Raw genomic sequence first — 24,463 nt, 5'->3', positions numbered from 1 at the left:
CATTGGATAAAGCACCGGCCCTGGATTCAGAAGGACCTGAGTTCAAATTTGGCCTCAGACACTTAACACTTACTGGCTGTGTGACCCTGGGCAAGTCATTTAACCCTGATTGCCCTCCAAAAACAACAACAACAGCAAAAAACAGACAAAAAAAACCTTACCTCAAGACACCAGTAATTATATTCTATTTGAGATGTTTTGGGGAATAGTCTTTGTGTCTGATATTGAATTAGTAGGACATTTGTTTATCTGTTTACATCCCTAAAAGGCAATAATGGTATTAATTTTATGATAACCTGCCAGTTTCTGCTTCATTTTCAAGATCCCAAGTATGTTGTAGTGGAAAATCTCTGGCTATATTTTTGACCAGTAATGATAGTGCTAATCTGTTCTGGGAAGATAAATACTCTTAGAACAGGATTAATAAGAATTTCTTATACCTCAGAGATGACATTTAAAGTATTGTAAATGATCAGTTTGGTTTCTGTATAGTAGGAACTCATTAGAGCTGTTTATGTGGTACCATTATGATATTTATTTTACATTTTATTTTTATTCATACTTTTTGCTTTTATATCCCATTCATTTGCAAATATAGTCCTTTCTCTTTGCCTACCCATATGTTAAAAAAGAGGCAAAAATAGTTCAGAAAAACACAAAGTGGTTGTCAAACTTTGAGAATGCATTTAATATTTTATATTCATAGTCTCTCACTTATGTAAGTGTATGTAAGGGAGGAGGTGTATATTCTCAAATCACCTCTGGAGCCAAACTTTTCTATTATAATTACAAGTGTGCTGTTTTTTACATTTTATTGTTCTTTCTGTTTACTTTGAGATTTAGGATAGAGATAGGGAATAGACTTGTGATTTCATTGTTGAAGAGGTCAACACCTTAGCTACAATTTATAGTCTTAGACAATTGCTCCACATACCAAGAAGATAATCAAGTTGTCTAGGGTCCCAGATAAATATGTAGCAGAGAAAGGACTGGAACTCATGTCTTCCTGCAAGACTGGCATTATATCCACTTTGCTATGCTGCCTCATATTTTGGGATTCATTTTAAAAAAAATGATCAGTGCGAGGTGGTTGCTAAGAGATAATCTTAGATTGTGATAATAATAAAGTGATTTTCAAAAGTTCCATTGCTTTCTGTTGCTACTCACAACACATGATAGTATTTATTTCAATTTTAGGCATGATATTTTAAGAGGGACTGACTACAGAATGTTTAGACAAAGGCAGGAGGGATGCTGAGGAATCTGGATACTGACTCGTGGAATTCTTAAAAGAACTGAGAATGTTTAGCTTGGAGAAGAAAAGAGCTAGGGATCTGATAGCTCCCTTCAAATTTCTTAAAGCTACTATCTAAAAGAGAAGAAAAAGACTTGATGGTCTCAGATCTCTTTCAAATATTAAGATTCTAAATCCAAAATTATGGGAAGAGATTTTGACTAAACATGCAAAATAAATTTTTTGCTAGCTTTGGCCAACAATGAACTGTATGACTGGAAAGGATTGCCTTGTGAGGTAAAAAAGGATTTAAGCTGAGGTTGCTGTAGCAGGGATTCTTGCATTGGGTTTCTCGGATTTTGTGAAAATGTGATCATTTGGTTTTGTTACTGATTAATAATATTTAATGTAAATGTTCTTAATTTCTTTAGGAAAGCAATTCAGGGTTTTGTTTCTGAGTACAGTACGTACCCGGCACACTTGCAAACATAAACAAACCCCAATTAAAAGGAAAGAGCAACTATTAGAAGATTCAACAGAGGATTTGGATTATGGCTTTTTGTCCAACTACAAACTTCTCAACACTGCTATAACAAGAGCGCAGTCCTTGGTAGCTGTGGTGGGCGATCCTATTGCATTGTGCTCCGTTGGAAGATGCAGGTATTTTGAGCATGTGTGCATGTATTGTTGATTGAATGCAAGGATACATTTATATTATGACTTCCTGCTATCTGTTTTGTCAGTTTTAATAAATTTTGAGCAATGTAAACAGATAAAATTTATTTCCTTGACTTATTAAATATCTTAATAATTGTATACCTGTTTATGAATATAGTCCCTAAGCAGCTTTAAGTAACCTCTGACACTATAGATAATGGATGTGGTGAATTTCTTTTCTCAGGCATTTTCTGCTGTGCCTTTTCTTTGCACTCTTTCAAAAGTGCCTGTCGTCTTTCCAAACAAAATGGTCTGTCATCTTTTTATTTCCAGTTAAAGCTCTTTGAACGTTATTATCAATGCCTTGGTCAGACATAAATTATAAGACACTCTTTATCTTAATGTGAGAACATTATCAAAACACACACTAAACATTCTTTTTTATATACCTTATACCATTTATTTGAATGTTAAAATTTATGAATTTAATGGTATTGGGCTTGAACTTTTGATTCTTGAAAGGGCCTATTTGTATATGTGTGTATAGCTCAAACAGAGCTATAAAAAGATTACTTTTTATGCAAGAAAAATAATGTGCTAAGATTTACTTAAAATTTTAATAAATCTTATAGTACCTATTACAGTGAATTCAGGATCAAAAATGAGGTCTAAGTAGCTTTGAAATGTTCCTTGGATTGCTATTTCATTATTGTTGTCAATAATAATAATGGTAGCTAACATTTTATAGTATGCTTTTTGGTTTGCAAATAAATTCTGATTTTATCCTCACAGCAATCCTCAGAGGTATGTTATTTTCCTAGCTAAGGAAACTGAGTTTAAGTGTCTCTCTGGAGGGGTCACATAGCTAGCAAATGAGTGAGGCTATATTTGAACTCAAATCTTCCTGACTCCAGTGCTAATTATCTATCCATTATGTCATCTTTATGCCTATTGTATGATACTGTTTTTGTATAGTTCTGTTAAGATAGATCTGTTTGGATGGAGCCCCCTGTGAAGTCAAGAATACATTGTAAAGTAAATGTGACATCATTTTATTCTTTTTTGTATGTCCCAGATGGCATAAATGTTTTATATAAAGGAAATCTACTTAGGCCATTTAAAAATGAAATGATTATTTTAGCCGAGCTATTAACTATCCCATCTTTTCCAGCACATTGTCTTCTCTATCATCCATACCCTTTCACTAATCTTCAATTCCACCCTGACTTCTTCCCAACTGACTACAAACACCCCTATGTCTTTTCAATCCTCACTTGATCCTTCTATCTCTGCTAACTTATTTTATTTCTCCTGCCTTTTATGGCTGAACTCCTTAAGAAGCTGTCTACAAGCTTCTTATCTCATCATCTTCTAAACTCTTTGCAGTCTAGCTTCTCATCTCATCATTCAGCTGAAACTTTTTCTTCGAAGTTACTTACAATTTCAAAATTGCTAAATCTAATGGCCTTTTCTCAATCCTCATTCTTCTTGACCTCTCTGTTGATCACTCTTTTCACTGTGATATTCTCTTCTCTCCTAGGTTTTCATGATACTGTTTTTTCTGGGTTCTCCCCATCTGTCTGCCCAATCTTTCTCTGTCTCCTTTGATTTTTATCCTTGTCATGCTTACTCACAGTGGGGGCTGGAGGGCATAAAGTTCTATTCTAAGCTGCCTTTCCTTCCACCTGTATGGTATTTCACTTGGTGATCTCATCATCTCCCATGAATTCAGTTATCATCTCTATGGAGATAATTCTCAGAACTACTTGTCTAGCCTAAATCTGTCTCCTGACTTCAAAGTCCACTTCTCCAGCTGCTTTTTAAACATCTCAAAGTGGATGTCCTATAGACATTTTGAACTCAATGTGTCCAAAACAGAACTTATCTTTTCCTCTTAATAGTTTCTCTATTACTGTTAAGGATACCACCATTTTCCCAGTCACTCAGACTTGCAATCTAGTTTTCACATCCTCAGTTCCTCACTTTTATACCCTCTGTTTTCAGTCAGTGGTCAAATAATTTCTTTTTACCTTTGTAACATTTTTTATATACACCCTTTTCTCTTCTCTAATACTGCCACCACTCTAGTGAAGGCCATTATCGCTTCATTCTTGAACTATTGCAACAGACTGCTAATTGGTTTTCCTGCCTCAAGTCTTTCCCTACTTCAATGCATCCTCTAGTCATCTGTCAACTAGATTTTCCTAAAGCTCAGGTCTGACCAAGGTCTCTCCACTTTCACCCAATGGAATAAACTCCAGTGACTCCCTATAACCCTTAGGATCAAATATGAAATCCTTTGTTTGGCTTTCAAAGCCCTGATCCTTTGCTGGCTTTTCATTCTTATACCTTACTCCCTTCCAGTGACACTGGCCTCCTTGCTGTTCTTGACACATAATAATCTATCTGTGGGGTTTTTTTTATGGTTAGAATTCTTTCCCTCTTAATCTCTGTATCCTCGATTCCCTAACTTGCCTTGAGACTCAGCTAAAGTCCTATCTTCTTCAAGATTTCCCCAGTACTTAATCATGGTGCTTTCACTCTTATGTTATTTCCAGTTTATCTTGTATATAACTTGTCTATATAGTTGTTTGCATGTTGTCTTTTATATTAGACTGTGAGTTTCCTAAGAGCAGGGACATGGTTGTTTTTGTTTTTTCCTTTCCGGTGCTCAGTACAGTGTACTGCACATAGTAGGTACTCAAGAAATACTAGCTGACTGTTTAGTTATGTGAAGAAAATCCAACCAGTACCAATCCAGAGAGATGGCATGGGTGGATAATGGTTAGGGCACAGTGCTTGGAGTCGGGAAGACCCGGGTTGAAATCCTGCTCCAGACATTCACTAACTGCATAACTGTAGACAAGTAACTTCTCTGAACCTCGGTTTCCTCATCTCTTAAATTAAATGGTTGGACTCCCTGGCATTTGAGTCCCTTTTGCCTCTAACTCTATGATCCTATCCACAATTATTTTACAATTTATAGTTTTAAAAAAGTTATCTAAGGGCAATGAAAAGTTAAGACACATAGCCCTGTATGTGTCAGATGCAAGACAATCTCAGGTTTTCCAGATTTTGAGGCTGACTGTACTTATGCCACATGACTTTTCACAGTCATCAGAAAAATTTAATGAGAGAAAGAGGAGTGGGTAGCACAGAAGGCAGTCCCATCTGGGGGGTAGTCATGCCAGGGATGTTTCCCAGAAAGTGCTGCTTTCACCCCTGGCATGCCTTAGGAAGGGGATGTAGCTTTCAAATGACTGATAAGTGCAGGAATGGTGGTAGAACCAGGGAGGAAGCACTTCCTCCCTATTGAGGAGCTTTTCTCCCCATCTTTCCTTATTAGCTCCCTGGCCATTTATTCCAGCCCAGTTAATGCCCTCCACATTAGGACTTAAAACTCAGATAGTAATATCCTTACTATTCTTACTAGAATACACCATTAGCCAATTCATGATTTAGAGAGTCTATTTATTGAGATGTGTAATTAAAGGAGACCAAACTAGACATATGGTTTCATTGGTAAAGGCTATTCCTAGGTAAGGAAAGTTTATCAGTGCAGTGGTAGGAGCATCACTGATAGTCCTAGAGTTTGTTGCCCCTAGGCAACAAACAATGCCTAGCATTCTGTGTGTCACACAGCTAGTATATTTCTGAGATAGAACTTGAACTCAAGTCTTCCTGGTTTTAGTCTGTTCTCTTTTCACTATACCACATTGTCCTTTTAGCTTAAATAAGTTTGGATTATAGGTATCAATAAAAGAAAATATTGCCATAGACACTGTTTCTACTGTCATATTTTGATATATTTTGTGAAATTTATATTATCATTCCTTTTCATCCTCTACGGACAAAAGTGAATTGAAACTAAATGATTAGAATTAACTATAGAAGTGTATACAGGTCTCTACTTAATTGTTTAATTTGTACTTGTTACTTAGATCTTACAGAGTACCTGCCATTTGATTTATGATAAAATCTTATGTATAAAGTGGAGGGAGCATCATGCATCAAGAACAATAAAACATTAATAAACAAGATTTAGCAATAGTTATTAAGAATATGGATAGCCTTGAAAATAATTTTCAGCCATTTACTGTACCCCATATTTTCTAATAGTTACCCTTTCTTATAATGATGTTTTCATTCATTTTGGTCTAATTTCTCATTTTGTTCCATGCACTAGATATTTTTTGCTCTCAGGAAGATGAATGATTCTTCCTAAAATTATATAGTCATAATCATCTAGGCCTAGTTTCTAGTTTTTATTCTTAGGATGTTATGTCATCATTAACTTTGACTGCCCATAAGACTTTACATTTGTTACTATAGACTTTCATCTTATTAAATTCAACCGATACGTAAGTGTGTCAAGATCTTTTTGGATCCTGACCACATCATCTATTGTGCTAGTCATAGTCATCCCTTCTATCTTGTCACCAAACACCTCCCAAGCTATTACCAAACTGGTTTGTTTTCAAGGGCTATGCACTGATTTTTAACCCAAACAAAACATAATTAGAAAGTAAAATGTATTACAGGAAAAAAAATCATACAAAGCCAAATACAATTAAAATTTTTGATTTATTTATACATGCCTGTACTCCATCTGCAGACAACTTATTGGTGTTCTGGTACCAGACAAAGCAGCAATCCCCGAGGCATTCAACTGGAGACCTCTTGCCAAATGGCATTGACTCATTAACTATTTTGTTCAATCATTCAACCATTTCCAAATCCATCTCATTTTTTAAAAATCATCTCCATTGGTTCCCAATAACTTAAAGTTTAAAATTTAAAATCCCATACAATGTGAACCCAACCTATGCTTTCACATTAGTTCCCATCATAGATACTGTGGTCCATTCAAATGGTCATTTTTACTGTTCTTTCGTACACAACACTCCATCTCTTGTTCCCTTGTCTTTGTATTGGCTATCTGCCATGCCAAGAATGCTATCCTTCTCCATTCTTAAAATCCTCAGTTTCCTTCAGGAGTCTGCTCTAAAGTCACCTTCTTTCTGATACCTTTCCTTTTATTGTCTTCACCTCTAAATTATATTGTGTCTATTCTATATTTTAGTATGTATATATACACATTAATTCCTTTGGCTTCATTGTAAGCTATTTAAAGGTCAGGAAATCTTTGACTTTTGTAGTCCTAGCACAGTAGAACTTGGCTCATAGTAAGTGCTTAAGAATGCTTGTTAGTTGTTGATTTGATTATCAACTAGTCCATATCTCTCCATCTTTTCCAGAAGAATAACATGAGTTACATTACCAATACTTTGCTAAAATCTAGATAGACTATATGAACAATACCACCCTTGTTTAGTAACCTCCTCAGAATAGTGGCACACTAGAGCTCTAGATAGACTACTAGTCTTGGAGTCAAGAAGACCCAAGTTAAAATCCTGCCTCAGACACCTAGCTACGTGACCCTGAGCAAGTAATTTAATCTCTTTTAGTTTTGTTTCCTCACTGTAAAATTGGGATAATAGTACCTATCTCACAGGATTGTTGTGAGGATCAAATCAATTAACATATGTAAAGTGCTTTGTAAACCATAACATGCTAAATTAATCATATTGATAATGATTATGTTTAATGAATCTATGCTGGTTCTTTCTAATTTCTGCTTCTTTTTTATGTTTATTAATTTGTTTTTAGTGATTCATTCTGGAATTTTCTCAGGAATCAAAGTCGAAGTCCTGGTCTATAATTAGGAGACTGTTCTTGCCCCCTCTTCCAGTTTTTAAAAAGCTAGGACATTTGACCTTCCTCTCCTCAGTCTTTTGAAATATCATTGACACTCACTCAGAAATGTCATCTGTCATTTCTTTCACTACTTAAGGATAAAATTTATTTGGGACTGAATTTATTGTGGACATCTAGCTGCAGTCTTACTCTCTCTTTACTTATCTTGGGTATCAACTCTCTGTTAGTAATTTTTGTTCTGCCCTTACTAATATAAAGCTGAAAATGTTATTCTCTATGGCAGAGAAAACAGTAGCAAAATAAAAATCAACCAGCCTTTTGTCAGTTATCATAAGCCCCTCCACCCTAAATGGCAGTCCTGCCTCTTTTTTGGTACACCTTTTTCCCACATAAACAAGGAAACAAATCCTTTTTGTAGTCTTTCATATTCTGCTCTGGCCTCTGCTCATTCTGACCTTTAGCACTCCTGAATCTATCTTTATGGGACTGTCATAATCTTAAATTCATCCTTTGATACCTGCCTTTTCCAATCTTTAGTATATGACTTTTCCCATATAAATATTTTATTTTATTATTTTTCAGTTACATTTAGAGATAATTTTCAACATTTGTTTTTTCTAGTTAAAATTTTTTCTCCTTCCCTCCCCTTCCTCCCCCCTCCCCAAGACAGCAAGTAATCTGATATAGGTTATGTATGTATAGTCACATTAAACATATTTCTGCATTAGTCATGTTATGAGAGAAGAATTAGAGCAAAAAGGAAAAACCTCAAAAAAGAAAAACAACAAAAAACAATAGAAATAGTATGGTTCTATCTGCATCTAGATTCCAAGGTTTTTTGTTTTGTTTTGTTTTGTTTTCTTTCTGGATTTGGAGAACATTTCCCATCACGAATCCTTTGGAACTATCTTGGACCATTGTATTGCTGAGAAGAATCAAGTCTATCACAGTTGATCAACACAATGTTGTTGATACTGTGTATAATGTTCTCAGTATTCTGCTTATCTCACTCATCATCAATTCATGCAAGTCCTTCCAGGTTTCTCTGAAATCTGCCTGTTCATCGTTTCTTACAGCACAATAGTATTCCTTCCATTACATTCATAGTATATGACTTTTCTAAATTCAAGTTAGTTGATAAGTTCTCTTTGCAATCCCCATCAATCTCTTCAGACAGCTTTCAGTTTTATTGCTCATTGGACTTGTTTCCCTCTGTATCTTTGGAATTTTATCTTTGAGGGCTTACCATTCTTTCTAGGCTGACTTTTGTAAAATTATCATCCATGCAATCCTATCTTTGCTTCTTTTGAAATCTTTGGAATCTGCTTTCCCAAAGTCTAGGGTGCATGCCAGAACATGCGTCACTTTCTTCTTTATAATAAATTGTTAGAGGAAGTGGTCATTTATCCACAAGATCCTCATTTCCACCCCAGCAAGCAGTTCTTTCCTGTTAGTGAGAATTATATTCAATATAGAATATCTTGTTGGCTCCTTCAGCTTTTGAAAGATGACATTATTATTAAGGTAAAACTAAGACGTTTTTAGGTGCTTTAATCTTGGCAGAAAGAGCTCTTGGATGTCTAGATAGTTTAAGTTGTCTAGAATTATTATATCATACCTCTGTCATGCTTGTGATCTGTTCAGAAACTCCTTGCCTCCTTACTTTTTCTGTCCAGAAGGTCTGTAGTATCCATTGGTGACATAATTGCTTCATTTTTCCCTTCTATAGATCTTTACCCACATGCTCTCCATGATGCTTCCACCCTTCAGTTCTTAGGTTTTTCTCACATGATTATACCAATGCAATAATGCCATCTTTCCCATATTTTACCTGTGCTGTACCTTTTAAATAAGGTGTACTCTTCTAGAGTCACATTCTACTCGTAGGCTTACTTCTACCATTTCATCCCACCAAATTTCAGTTTTACCTGTCTTCAAATTTGCCTTCTTACATTAGTACCTGTAGGTCTTTTTTTGTTACCTACTTAATGAGCATTTCTGTTAGATATTTCAGATAGTACTATTGGATCTTTCTGGTATTTTTTTTCTCCTGTGAACTTCTGGATGTCTCAACCGGTATTTTTACTTGTAGCTACACTCATGTAGCTTGGTGGATATACATCCTTTTAATTTTATTTTAAAGTTCTTTTTATTAGATTTGTAAGATAACCAGGAAAAACATTCTTATCAGCCTCTGTTAGGTGTATCTTGTCTCTGGCAAGAAGTATGTATGTCATACCTTTATTTTAAGCTGTGATACTGGAATACAAATTCCATTCTCAAACATCACTTTCTTATACAGCTGTTCACTTTCCAAACCATTTTTTTCTCTTCTAGATCCTTTGCCTTTAATGGGCAACAATGAGGAAAATACAACGTGTGTTCCTATGGTCTTCAGTTTCTTGTACAAGACTTCGTAATCCTTGTTGATAGTTCTTAAAGTATTAAAATTCTTCCTGGCAATCTCCAGAAGTGGCTAGTAATCATCCATTTTTCACATATCTTGGGAAGATTTTTTATTATAGTTTGGAAATATGCCTTGGCCCCCAGGAAGATAACAAACTTCTTTTGTTATAAAAGTTGCTTCATTACCCCTGGTGTAGGGAATCACCAACCTCCCTACCACTACTCTTCTTTCTCTGACAATTTTTAGATGATTTTGTACCATTCCTTGGAGCATAATCCTTCTGAAAGGATCTAGTTCCTTTTTCTTGAGAAAAGGACTTGAATTTTTTTTGTTAGCTCCAAGTTTACAGTTGACCTTTTCCTTCCCTTACTCCTCCCTGTGATATTTTCCACTCATCAGTGTTCTGATAAGGTCATTTCTCCCCCATAACTTCAGCTCCTGCTTCCATTTTTAGATTTTTTTTTTGTTATTCTGAATTTGAAAAATATTAAATAACACAATCATTTTTCTCTACACAGAACAGAAAAAGAGGATTATACATGAAACCACAAATACAGCTTGCATTTTTAAGACTATTACAAATTCAGCCTCTTAGTTTCAAATCTGTCCTGCTTTTCTTAGTCTCCTTCTGTTTTGTGGATTTAAAAAATGCTACAGTGACACTTGTTATATTTTCTTTTGGGGGGCGGGGATTGCCATTGATGGGCTCCTTTTACCCCGCCCCACCACCTCTTCCATTAATAAAATACCAAAAACAAATGTAAACCCTTACAACAAGTAAGCATAAACAAGCAAAAGAAATTCACATTTTTGCCCTGTCCAAAGATGTGTATTTTATTCTACATCTCAAGTCTCCCACCATTCTGACAGGCAGTGCTTTTTAAGTAATTTCTCCTCATGGTTGTAGTTATTGTTTTGGTTAGAGTTCTTACGTCTTTTAAAGGTTTTTTACAATGTTGCAGTGACTATATACATTATTCTCTTGATGCTTACTTTACTTTGCTTCAGTTCAGTGAGTCTTCCCAGATTTCTCTGAATTCATCATTTCATACAACAGTCATATTCCATTACTATAATATGCCACAATTTATTTAGCTATTTTTCAGTTAATGGATACTCCTTTAGTTTCCTATTTTTCATGATTTAGTGTTTCAAAGTAGCATTTTATTATTCCTGCTAATTAGCCTCTGGAAAGGGATTCTTCTAGTCTGCTTTGCTTCTTATGCTTAGAACTTAGCAGCTATTTGGCTGTGGCAGAAATATGAACTTTGTACACTCATTTTGTCATTATAAAATTTACTCTTTCCATGCTGATTGAAATTCTCAGCGCTGCCCGCCCCTACTTTTGTGTGTTTACCTCAGGGGAAAAAAAAATCTTTTATCATCTCTTTACAGCTAGCAACTTGATAACCATATCCAGGTTTCTTTCACTTGTTTCAACACTTTGACAGTCATTCCCTACTTCTTTTTCACCTAGCACTAATCTCTTAATTTACCAATTTCTTATTAACTACCAGTTTACTAATTTGTTTCAATTATCAGTTTTTTTACTTGCCCTTTCTTAGGTTGACTTTCCAACTACCTTCCCTCCCCTTCTCCTTGAGTTCTTCTTTTCTAAGTTCTAAGTACTCTAATTCTCTTGCTCCTTTTCCTATAACCATCTCTCACTGAAGTTGTAAGTAGAATCTGGACTGGGATTTATCTCCTTCAAATTTATCCCACTGTTTCCAAATTTCTTCTCTTCACATTTAGCCCCTTCCTTCTTCATGAGTCCCAAACCCAGTCCAAATCACCTATCCAATTTCCTTCTCCTTCATAATCAGGTGAAGTCCTCTTTCTTCTCTCTGATTCTTCCAAGCTAGAATGGGTGTCAAAGAGAATAGTACTTTGTAATAATAAAGTTATATATATATGAGATATATATTATTTATATATATAAATGTAAGGTCTCATTATCATCACATTAACTTAAAATTTTAAATAATATTTGCAAATGTATTTATTTCCTTAAGCTTATCAGTTTTCCTCACCCCCAATATTTAGTTGATAGAACATTTGTAAATATCAATCATATGCTTAATGAACATGAGTCTAAACACTATCCTGTGTGTTTTGTTGTTGTTAAGTAATTTTCTTTTTTACTCTGAAATCAGAATGTTCATAGAGGGCTATAGCATAATGGACTTCCCTTCAAGTCCCACCCTTCCACCCCCTTAAAAAAAGAAAAGTTGAATAGTTTGGAAAATCAGATCTTTAGTAGGTGGTCACAAGAATTGTGTAGGGTGAGGAAAGGAATGATACAGCAACATTTTAATATGCTGGCATGATTTCCCAGAATGTGAGTGCTTTAAATTAACAATGAACTTACTCATGCAGTAAGATTGCCCACTCCAAGGATGGCTAAACATTTACTGCCCCAGAGTTGTATGTGCTTCTTTATAGTTTCTTATCTTGAGGAACAAAATTTCCATTGTAAATTATTGGATATTGTGATTAATAACATTATGTTCTTTTTCCAAGTTTTAAAATACAGCAACATAGAAACACATGAAAATACTCTAGCCAACCAGCAATAGATTATGTTGATTTCATAGCAATTTATTTAATTTTGAAAAAGCATAGTTCTGGTGTTCATCTTTCATCAAGTTCACCACCTTTCTGCAGTATTCAGATTGCTCTGTATATACTTTAGAGATCTACCTCTGAAATTCTCAGGTGTGCATTGTTACATTGTCTGGCCTTTTACTTGCAAATCTTTTTTTTTTTTTAAAGAAATGTAGGACTTTATCAACATTAATTCTTTCATTTTATAAACAGGAGATCAAGTTCATTGTTAGTATATTCTTTTTTTTTGGGAGGCAATTGGGGTTCAGTGACTTGCCCAGGGTCACACAGCTAGTAAGTGTTAAATGTCTGAGGTCATATTTGAACTCAGGTCCTCCTGAATCCAGGGCCAGTGCTCTATCTGCCACCTAGCTGACCCCATTGTTAGTATATTCCAAAAGTAATCCCATAAGAATATGAAGCTAAAGTTTTCTATGACTATTTTTGCTAAGCACAATAAACATACAGGAAAAAAATAAATTTTTTTTCTCAAAACTTCACACAACTAGAAAGCTGGTTGTTTTCAAGGCTAAAATGGCATAAAATTTGATTAGAAGTACGTGAAAGTGTAGGGAAAAACAATATGGTAACTAGAAGGTACTCATTAAATCAGTTTAAGAGAGAAATGTAAATTTAAGGTTGTCTCTGAAATGCTTAAACTTAACCTACTGAATCTTTCAAAGTTATTTCATAAGTATTCTTTTCCTTGAAGACAGCCTTTGAGCGTAGATCTTCCCATCTTATAAACCAAAGATCTTCTGGCCGACCGGCTTTGTGAGATAAAGAATTGCAGGTTAATTCTGTGTGTTACAGGGCTGGTAACTCCATAGTGTTATTGAGCAAATGAATAGTGAGTATAAGTAGAGCAGTGTATAGCATTTTAAAAGTCGTTTAAAAACCACCTGAGTTGAGGTATTTGGTTTATTTAAATTGGGAAGGTAAATAAAATATAATTTGATATTCATATCTAAAATGAATATAGTAAAAGCTAAGCAGGTTCTCTGTCCTCATTTCATAGAACAAGCAATAAAAATGAAATTAATTCCTGGTTAACTTAGGGAAAAAAAGAAATACTTCTACATATATCCATATTACATATATATAATATTTATGTATATAAATACACATTGCAATTTATGGCCATAAGAGGTCATAGTTGAATACTGTTTAAAAGGTAGAGCAATTTATGGATTGCTAGCCCTTGAATGCTAAATTAAAGATAATCATATCTCTAATTTCAGACTATAAACTATGGGAATAAGAAACTAATTTTATTACTTATGTAATGTTTTAGTTGAGCCATTCAAGCTTTTATTTCCTAGCAATACATAAAGCAACCTTAAGATCGGTGAAATATACCTTATGAAATTATTAAATTATTTTCATATAGGATTATTTTTACTTCTTTAAATATTACTCATATTCATAAATTTTTAACCATAAGGAACATGGAAGTATATATATATATATATGTACCTTGTAGTTAGTCTAAAATAAGAATTAAATGCTTCAAAATTTATTTGGGATGGCCACCTCTACTCCTGCTCTGTTATGATATACCTTTTATTTATGTTGCTTCAAGCTATCTTATTTATGGAAGAAACCATTTTTATATTCCTTTTTTTAGCATAATTAAAATCTTTTTTGAAATTCAGTAAATAGTCTTAAAATTTTTTTTTCAGTAAATATTCTTTTTTTTGGGGGGGTGCGGGGCAATGGGGGTTAAGTGACTTGCCCAGGGTCACACAGCTAGTAAGTGTCAAGTGTCTGAGGCTGGATTTGAACTCACGTACTCCTGAATCCAGGGCAGGTGCTCTATCCACTGTGCCACCTAGCTGCCCCTCAGTAAATATTCTTAACAATGATCACATAGCCTTTAAAAAAAACTGTTTAAGTGGTCATCTTTTGGGGGATATTTAGTTGATTTAAGGATGTAAAACATATTTTAAAAACTTTTTTAGGTTGCTTTTCCGATTCATGAGATTGATAGATTATTCTAAATAATCTCCTTAAGACTTTTCCCTTTTAATGTTTTTAAGTTTCTGTATCACATTGTACCTTAATTTCTTCTGCCGTGTAAGACTATTAATTTAATCCCTTTGTCTGTTTTACATATATATACATATATACATATATTAATTACTTAATTCTCATTTTATTATTTTATTTTATTTTGAAATAAACATTTTAATTTAAAGTTTCGTAGTTCTTATTTTAGACAGTTGGGAATTAAGAAATTAATGTTTTCAAAAACTGGTATTCTGGAAAAAATTTTTAAAACAAAGAAAAAGTTAAGTAGAATTTTTAGTCATTTTCTAATAATTCCAATAGGGCTTATCTGAGCTGAGCCAATTTTGAATTCTGGATTGATTATTCATTCTCACATTTAGGTTGGCCAAGTCTGCCCTTTAATGCAAGTGAGGCTAGACATATATGACAAAGTAAGCCTATTGCAAGAAGCAGTTCATTGCAAAGCTAAAATTTTGAGATACTTAATTTAAAAAAAAAAACTTCATATAGTAGTTTCTCTGTTTGCATGGGTAATAACAGTTGGCTATTCTAAGCTGAATTATTCAGCAAATATCTTTTGGATATCTACTGTGTGCATAGCATGTAGTAAACATGACTGTAATATCAGAGATGATTTGCAAATGTTTTGTGACCTGGTGGAAAAGATTATACCTAAAAATGTTTAAGTGTTTAAGCTATTCTTAGGTATTTTCAAGGAAAGCAATTCTAAAGTCCCTTTAGTTTCGTTTGTTCATGTTCATGATCTCTTCTTTTCCAGTGATAAACTGATTTTTAAATCTTTTCTATAGGAAATTTTGGGAGCGGTTTATTGCCCTGTGTCATGACAACAAAAGTCTACATGGTATCACTTTTGAACAGATCAAAACTCAGTTAGAGGCTTTGGAGCTAAAGAAAACATATGTATTGAATCCACTTGCTCCTGAATTTATCCCTCGGGCTCTAAGACAGCAACATTTGGGAAATACCAACAAACAGCAGCAATCACCACCCAAGGTAAAACTTCTGTTAATAAAATTCAAGAGGTGGAATTTAAAAATGTAGCTCTTGAAAAATAAGAACATTTTATTAGGTTAATTAGTAACCATATTCGGTAGCTTATGTAGGAATTTAAGTTAAAAATTTCCAGTAATCACAGTTCTATTGGGATTTCTATACCTTTAGGAGTTTAGATGATAATTGTGTGGTGCTGCTTAGCTGTGTTTTTTATCACTGTCTTTTAAATGCAGCTTCATCAGAAGTAATTTAAGTGCTAACTACTTATTGTATCCTCTTGATAGTTAAACTTTCTATTCCACTCTCTAATAGTTTTCCATTTTAGCAAGTTTTGGACACATAGTATAATTTTAATGTCTTGTCAAGCTTGTTTATAGTATTCTTCTTGTAGTAGACTTATAATAATAACAGTCTTAAATAATAACAGTCTTTACATAATAAATATATTTACAAGTCTTTGTTAATGGGCTTTTATTTCAAGGAATATTTCATGCAATTTTAGAACTTGGATTAAAGCTAGCAAGAACATTAGAAGTCATTGAAACTAGAGGCTGCATGATTCCTACAGTCACCCAGGCAGGATGTGGCAGAGCCAAGACATGAAATCAGTGTTTTGAGTCCAAACCTAGCATACTCTGCAGTGTCCCAGGCTGCCTCCCATCAAGGACTATGGCTTTTTAAAGATTGTTGCAATGGCACTTGGCCTATATTTGTTTCAACAGAAATTAATTAGTGACCTTTGTAGAGAGTTTGCTTACAGCTGTTTTTATTAACTGCCTGGAAATATACAGTTGATATATTTACAAAGATTTCAGTTAATAAAATGCCTGCAATTATCAACTAAACAAGGAAGTTAAAGGAATGGCATCTTTAAAATTTATTCTAGGTTTCAAAGATGGATGTTTTTGTTTATCAAAAAAGAGTAAAACTATTGATGTAAATCATAGAAAAATATTATTTGTACAGATTTAATATGAAGCATTTCTAAATCACTTTTATCTGATGCAATAGCAGTTGAGTGTGTTTGCATATTATTTTTGAAAGATATACTTTCATACACGCAGAGAGTACCCAGGTGTTTAATAAAATAATTCTTGTTTAGTTTTCCATGGAAGTCCTATTTTGATGCCTCACAGAGTGTTATGGAGGTCACTTGGAGATTACAAAGGCTAAGTTAGTAGAATGAAAACTGTAGCATGTTCTATCATTGGAGCAGTTCTGAGTAATTGGCCCAAAGACAAATTATGTACTTATTATCTGAGTCTAGTTGAATTTGGAGAGACTCATTACTAAGAGACTATTAAATATTTTTTCCGGGCACAGTAACTTACAAGGACTTTCCGAATCATTGGGGAGAGCATGCTCAAGCTAACAAAATCTTTCAAAGAAACAAATGTGTTATTTAATTCTCAGTTAAATACATAGAAGTTTGAATAGAGAACTAATGTGCGTGCTAGTAGAATACTGTATTTTCTTAGTGATTGGGAAACTATTTGAGTTACAGTAATGCCCTATTTTTCTGGTGTTAGAGAATGATACATAGATAATTTTATGCCTTTAACCATAGAAATAGGGGTAGTGTAGAATACTGGAGAACATACTGGTCTTAGAGTTAGAAAGAAATAGGGTTCAAATACTGCTTCTTATACTTATTAGCAGTGTGACCCAGGGCAAGTAACTTAACCTCTATGTGCCTTATGACATCAGAGATCATCTGTGTATTTGCATAATCACAGTCATTTTATAGTTTCACAATTTTATTTTTATGAAAATCTGTTTAAAATATTATTTGCCTTCTTAAACCAAACAATTATAACATAAATTTGTGATTTTTTGGATAGTCCTGTGAATGAACAGCTATTATTATACTGTACACAATAACTTATAGATGCAGAAGATGATAAACTTAGGGATAAATTAGTCACTGACCATTTATGATGTAAACTTGCTTTTCAGTAATTTGTATCTTTCTCATAAAAATGAAGGAATCATATCTTGAATCCACTTGTTCTAACTAGATTGCAAGTTTCTTAGGCCCAAGAGTATGTATTCTACCACTTTGTAACTTCCATGGCACATAATACAGCACCTTTTATATAGTAGACACTCATGTTTGCTGAATCCATAAATAACTTAAACAGCATAACTTCCTTTGTCCCACAACATGGTTTACTATTCAAAATACAACAAAGGTCAAAGCAGCTTTATCTAAAATGATTTCTTTACCATCTAGAAAATCATTACTCCATTTTTTGTTGCTGTCTGTCTTTAATTTCTAACTATAAATAGCATTCAGAACATTATTTTTTTTATTATTACTCACATACTGAGCAAGAGGCATGCACCTCATTTTCAAGTTGATGGGATATGAAAGAAGGATATTCTTTACTCTTTCAAGACTTTATGGTTTGGAATTTGAGGGGTACTTGCTCCACAGCCCCCAAATTTTAATCACTATGAGAAAATGGAATGTTGGCAGAAATAACAGTAAACCAGTTTTCCCAGTATTTTCCTTAATATTTTGCTTTTTACAGAATTCCACATAGAATATTTAAAATTTTTTCTTTAATTTTATAATGGAATTTCAAGATTCATATTAGAAACACCTTTTCCTTTGGATATTTTCTCCTTTCTGGATTTTCATGAATGCTCTCCCATGGTTCTCCTTCTATCTGAATGCCTGTTTCTTCTCAGTCACCTTTGCTGGATCATCATTTATGTCATGTGCGCTAACTGTGAGTGATCCCCAAGGCTTTGTGCTGGACAATCTTTTCTCTCTATACTATATTATTTGGTACTTTCATCAGCTCACATGAATTTAGTTATCTCTATGCAGATAATTCTTCGATCTATATATCCAGGCCTAATTTTTCTCCTGAGTTCTAGTCCCACAATACAAACTTCCATTGGACATTTCAAATTAGATGTCCAGTTAACATCTTCTGCAGTAGGTCCTCCTAGTTTTCCCACTTGCTAGAGCCTTTCCCACTGAAATTACCTTTAGTCTTCCTTTTATAATCTTGTATGTATTTATTTACATTTTTGTTTCGCTCATTAGAATGTAAACTTGGGGAGACTAGAGACTGTTTTATCCTTTCTTTTCATCTCTAGTGCCTAGTACAGTGTCTGGCACATAGTAAGCATTTAATAAGTGACTATGTAGTACTGATATTAATTGTAGTTTTATTGACAGAATTTACTGGAAATCTTTCTGTTTTGGGTGTTGCTTACCCCTTTCATAAGTTTATTTATAACTAATTCAATTTCTGAAATTTGATTAAGGTCTTTATGTTTTTTAAAATTTGAGTAATTCATATTTTTTAGTTAATCTTTCTCTTTATAAAGTTTTCAGCTTTACTGGCATAATTTTGTTCATAGGTTGTGATAATTCTTTGAAGTTTTTCTTTGTTGTGACTTTTCCCTTGTTCATTTTTTATTTTGGCAATTTGATATCCCCCTTCTTTTCAATCAAGTTAGTTAAGCATTTATTGGTTTTGTTAGTCTTTTAAAAGGTTCAGCTTTTTGTTTGATTTCTTAAACCTATAGGGTGCTATATGATATAGTAGCTAGAGTACAAGGTTTGGAATCTAGAAGACAAGAGTTCTAATGTTGTGGTAGACATTCAATAATAGTTGTATGATCCTAGACAAACCACTTAACCTCTACCTACCTAGGTTAAAATGGGGATAATAATAGCACCTACCTTTCAGGGTTGTTGTGAGGATCAAAGGAGAAGCACTTAGCACAGTGCCTGGCACATAGTAGGTGCTTAATAAATGGCTATCCTTGTCCTCTCTCTCCTACCCATATATATATATATATATATATATTTTTTTTTTTTAGTAAGGCAATTGGGGTTAAGTGACTTGCCCAGGGTCACACAGTTAGTAAGTATTAAGTGTCTGAGGCTGGATTTTAACTCAGGTACTCCTGACTCCAGGGCCGGTGCTCTATCCACTGCGCCATCTAGCTGCCCCCCTACCCATATATTTTTAATTTTATTTTCCATTTTATCTTTTTTCCTTCTAATTTTCAAGATTTCCTCCTTTGTGCTTATTTTGGTTTTATTCATTATCTAATTTTTAAATTGTATGTTCAGTTTATTAATCCTCTTCTCCTCTCTGTGCACCATAATTTTATAAATAACTTGTTTAATTGTTATTATTTTCTTTCACATAGATTTTAATCATTTTTAGGATTTATTCTTTGACCCATTCATTATTTAGGTTTCATTGTTAAGTCTTCTACTTTTTATAACTCTTCATACTCTGAATATTGATACTAATCCATAGGCTGTTCTGCAGATGTAGTATGGATACATATTATGCTAGGCGCCTTTCAGCTTACTGCAATCAGTGATGTAAAAACTGGTTAGAATATGGAAAAATGATCATCCTGCATTAATGCTGCTTCATGAGAATAGGATTGTTTAGAAGGTGAATAGTTTTGCTCTCTTCAAGAAAGCATATTATTCTGAAATAATTTTTCACTGAAGATTCAAACATGATAGAACCTTATGTAAAAATAATGGCCTGACACCTTTGAAGCTACTAGACTCATTAAATTTTCTAATCACTAAAAGTTTTATTTTGGAGAGCCCATAGCTTTAATGTTGATGAGAACAATTAATTTAATTGTTTTATGCTTAAAGTCCAGGAGCTGATCAGATCACCAAGTAAAAAAGTATTACTGGAGAAAGATAAGAAGGCCTCGGGCTGAGACTTGCTGGACCATCACTGTTAGTGGGCATGATGGGGATAAAGATCCAGAAAAAGAAGATTGAGAAGGAATGGCTAGGGGCAGCTAGGTGGTGCAGTGGATAGAGCACCGGCCCTGGCGTTAGGAAGACCTGAGTTCAAACCCGGCCTCTTAATACTTACTAGCTGTGTGATCCTGGGCAAGTCACTTAACCCCAATTGCCTCGGGCAGAGAGAGAGAGAGAGAGAGAGAGAGAAAGAATGGCTAGATAAATAGGAGGAGAACCAAGAAAATTACACAAACCCAGAGAGGAGGAGATGATTAATAGTGGGAGAAACTGTAGAGAAGTCAGTCAAGAAGGATGAAGATTGAGTATTAAAGGCTATTAAATTTAGCCTTTAAGAAGTCACTGGTAGGGGCAGCTAGGTGGTGCAGTGGTTAGAGCACCTGGATTCAGGAGGACCTGAGTTCAAATCTGGCCTCAGACCGTTAACACTTACTAGCTGTGTGACCCTGGGCAAGTCACTTAACCCCAATTGCCTCACTTAAAAAAAAAAAAGGCACTGGTAACTTTAGAGAAAGTAGTTTAGTTCAAGGGAGTCAGAAGCCAGATTACAAAGAATTAAAAGGAGAGTGAGGGAACAAGAAGTGGAGGTGATGAATGTAGATGACTTTTTCAAGGAGTTTGACTGAGGAGAGAAAAGATGGAGGATTATAAATGGAGAGCATGGTAGTATAGAGTGAATTTTTCTTTCAAAGGATAGAGATTTATGCATATTTGTATGAAGTGGAGAAAGAACAAGTATATATGGAGTGATGGTTTGGGGGGCTTCCACTAGAGAAGACAAGAGAGGACTGGATCAAGATTCCATGTAGACGGACAAGCAAAAGGACATCCTCATTATCAGAGAGTAGAGTGAAAGCAGAGATAGTGGAGAGTGATGTTGGGAATGGGAAGTGAAGAGCAGAGGTTGGTGAATATCATGGTTTTTTTTTGTTTTTTTTTTTTTGTGAGTGTGTGTAACATATTAGGAGAGATGTTCAGTTGAGAGGGTGAGAGAAAGAGTTGTATAGAAGGACTGAGGATATAAGAGTAGGCTTGATACTCCTGCTCTAGTGAGTAAGATAACTTCACAATCCATGTTTTTTGGAAAAAAAACAAAACACCATAATATATTAAGGGTGTCACAATTGTTTTTCTGTGTGTGTGTGTGTGTGTGTGTGTGTGTATGTATACACACACATATACATGCATATATATATACATATTTATATAGTCTTCTAACATGTTACTTAATAATACAGTCTTTTCCTTCTTTAACTTCTCTTCCTCTTCATATTTCTATTGTACTTATGTGGAATTTTGATTGCATTGATGTGAGTCTTTTCACCTCAAGGGTAGGATGTGGCCTATCCACACTTTCCCATCTTTTATGATTTGTCGTCCTATGATGATTTGATATAGCCATATGGGACTCTTCTAACATCCTGGGTACAGTTCTTTTGGTCTCTTAATAGTATAAATGTACTATTGCAGCATATAGACTATCTATTTTTTATCCCATGTTCTTGCTAAATAAGCCAATCCCCTCTTTTGGTCATGCATCTATAGTGTATATTCCAGATATATGTATTGGTGGACCAGCTCAGTGGTCTGTTCTTATAACCACACATCACAATCTGTTAAGTTTTTTTTCTGGGGCACATAGGCCAGACTCTTGGGGTTGATTATGGATCACATTGAAGAAGTTCATTTAATGCATTCCCCACAGTATCACCTGCAAACAGGGGTATCTGAAGGACAGCACCTACTTTAAGGAATCATATAGAATTAGAAAAGGCCTCAGAGGAACTGGCACTTTACCTGAGCTTTGAACAACTCTAGACATTCTAAGAGGCAGAGATCAAGAGGGATTATATTCCAGGCAAGGAAGGCAGCCATTAGAAAGACATAGAGATAGGGGATGAAATGTTACATGTAAAGGACGGCAAGAAGGCCAGTTTGATTTTAGAATGTTTGAAGGGTAGTAATGTAGGATAAGGTTGGAAAGATAAACTGAGCAGCCAGGTTGTGGGAGGCTTTAAGTTCCAAACAGGAGATTGTAATTGATCCTAGAGATAACAAAAAGTGAATTTATTGGACTAGGGTGTGACCCGATCAGACCTATGCTTTAAGAATATCACTATGATAGCTATGTGGAGAATGAATTGGAGTGGGGAGAGACTTGATGGAGGGAAGTGTCAAGTAAGAGGCTACTTGAGGACCTGAACTAGTGTGGTTCATTATATGAAAAGAGAGAAAGGAATGAATTTGCTTTGTCAGAGATAAGGATTGCTACCCCTGCTTTTTTGACTTCAGCTGAAGCATAATATATTCTCCTCCAACCTTTTTTACCTTTACTCTGTGTGTATCTCTCTGCTTCAAATGTGTTTCTTGTAAACAACATATTGTATGATTCTGATTTTTAATCCACTCTGCTATTCACTTCTGTTTTAAGGGAGAGTTCACTGTTATTTCCCTCCATCCTCTTTTCCCCTTTATTTGTACTCTTTTCTTCTTCTTTCACCCTATTCCTCCTGACCAGTGTTTTGCTTCTGAGCACTGACTCCTTCAGTCTGCCCTCCATTTTATCAGCTGCCCTTCCTCCCCCCTTTTTTCCCCTGCTTCTGCCCTCCCTTCTATCAATACCATCCTTTTACCCTTCCTCTTTTGCTTCCTTAAAGACTAAGCTAATTTTCTTTATACAAATCGGAGTGTATGTTATTCTCTCCCTGAAGGATGTAATTAACCCCATTCCACACCCCACTTCCTCTCCTTCCCCTAGTCTCCTTTCATTCTGCCCCATTAGTTTCTTTATATCATCACATAAAAGTCAATTTAATAACAATACCTTAATAGAGATGCAGATTGCAAGAGTTAAAAGTGTTATCCTCCCTCATAGGGATATAAAACAGTTTAACCTCATTGAACAATTCCCCCCTCCCCGTTTACCTCTTTATGCTTCTCTTGAGTCTTGTATTTGGAGATCAAATTTTCTGTTCATTTCTGGTCTGGTCAGGAAACCTTGGAAGTCCCTTATTTCGTTGAATGTCCATCTTTTCCCCTGAAAGACAATGCTCAGTTTTGCTGGGTAGTTGATTATTGGTTGTAATCCAAGCTCCTTTGCCTTCTGGAATATCATATTCCAAGCTCTACAGTCCTTTAATGTTGAAGCTGCCTGCGCAATCCTGACTGTGGCTCCATGATATTTAAATTGTTTCTTTCTGCCTGCTTGGAGTATTTTCTCCTTCACCTGATAATTTTGGAGTTTGGCTATGTGAGAAAATCGTTAATAATAGGATTTTTGGGACTTCCAGGGGCCCCCCAGCTGAGAGAGCCTGGCCTGACCTTTCTTAAGGTCAGCTCAGAGTCAGGAAGTTACCTCACTCAAAACCACACCTCCCTGAAAGCCTTGTTCCTGCCAGAGGACCTGTTCTCTGGGCTCTGACATCACCATCACTGCACTGAACTGCCTTCAAATCTAGTGAACCAATAGATTTGAGAGATGCTAGCCATTTAGCTTTGAACAATGTATATGGGTGGGCTCTGCTCCTGCTCTCAGCAAGCTTGCACATACACTCACTCTTTTTTGGCTGGGAACTTGGGGAGAGCAGACGCAGGCCATTAGGGTTCCCCATTTTCTCTCTTCTCTCTCTTCTATTTCCTAGCTAGGCTTTCCTATCTTTCAGAGCCATATGCACTCTCTTTACTAATATTTAATATACTTTAATAAATTCTTAATGCCTCAAAACTGGTGAAGTAGCCTCTAATTTCTAAGTAACAAATATATGATAAACCCCAGGTAATTCCTACACTTAGGATAGTAATAGGGCGACCACATATAGTTTTACTCACCACAGCTACAATATTCCTTGGAGTTTCCTTTTGGGGTCTCTTTCAGGAGGTGATTGATGGATTCTTTCAATGATGATTTTATCCTCTGATTCTACAATATCAGGGCAGTTCTCCTTGATAATTTCCTGGAATATGATACTCTTTTTTTTTGATCATGGCTTTCAGGTAGTCCAATAATTCTCAAATTATTTCTCCTGGATCTATTTTCCAGATCAGTTGTATTTCC

The 24,463-nt window shown here is 34.9% G+C and overlaps 1 protein-coding gene across 1 annotated transcript in view; it reads left to right on the top strand.

The window, feature by feature from the left end:
- The window catches only part of HELZ (helicase with zinc finger), a 272,879-nt gene that overhangs the window by 190,803 nt on the left and 57,613 nt on the right, over positions 1 to 24,463 (top strand). The window contains 2 exon segments of the mRNA XM_044001827.1: positions 1,666 to 1,894; positions 15,440 to 15,644. Coding sequence (XP_043857762.1) covers positions 1,666 to 1,894; positions 15,440 to 15,644 — 434 coding nt within the window.

This window comes from Dromiciops gliroides, chromosome 4 (genome assembly GCF_019393635.1).
Source record: "Dromiciops gliroides isolate mDroGli1 chromosome 4, mDroGli1.pri, whole genome shotgun sequence".
Classification (NCBI taxonomy): Eukaryota; Metazoa; Chordata; class Mammalia; order Microbiotheria; family Microbiotheriidae; genus Dromiciops; species Dromiciops gliroides.
Note: the sequence above shows the minus strand (reverse complement) of the source record. Positions and strands in the feature narration are given on the sequence as shown.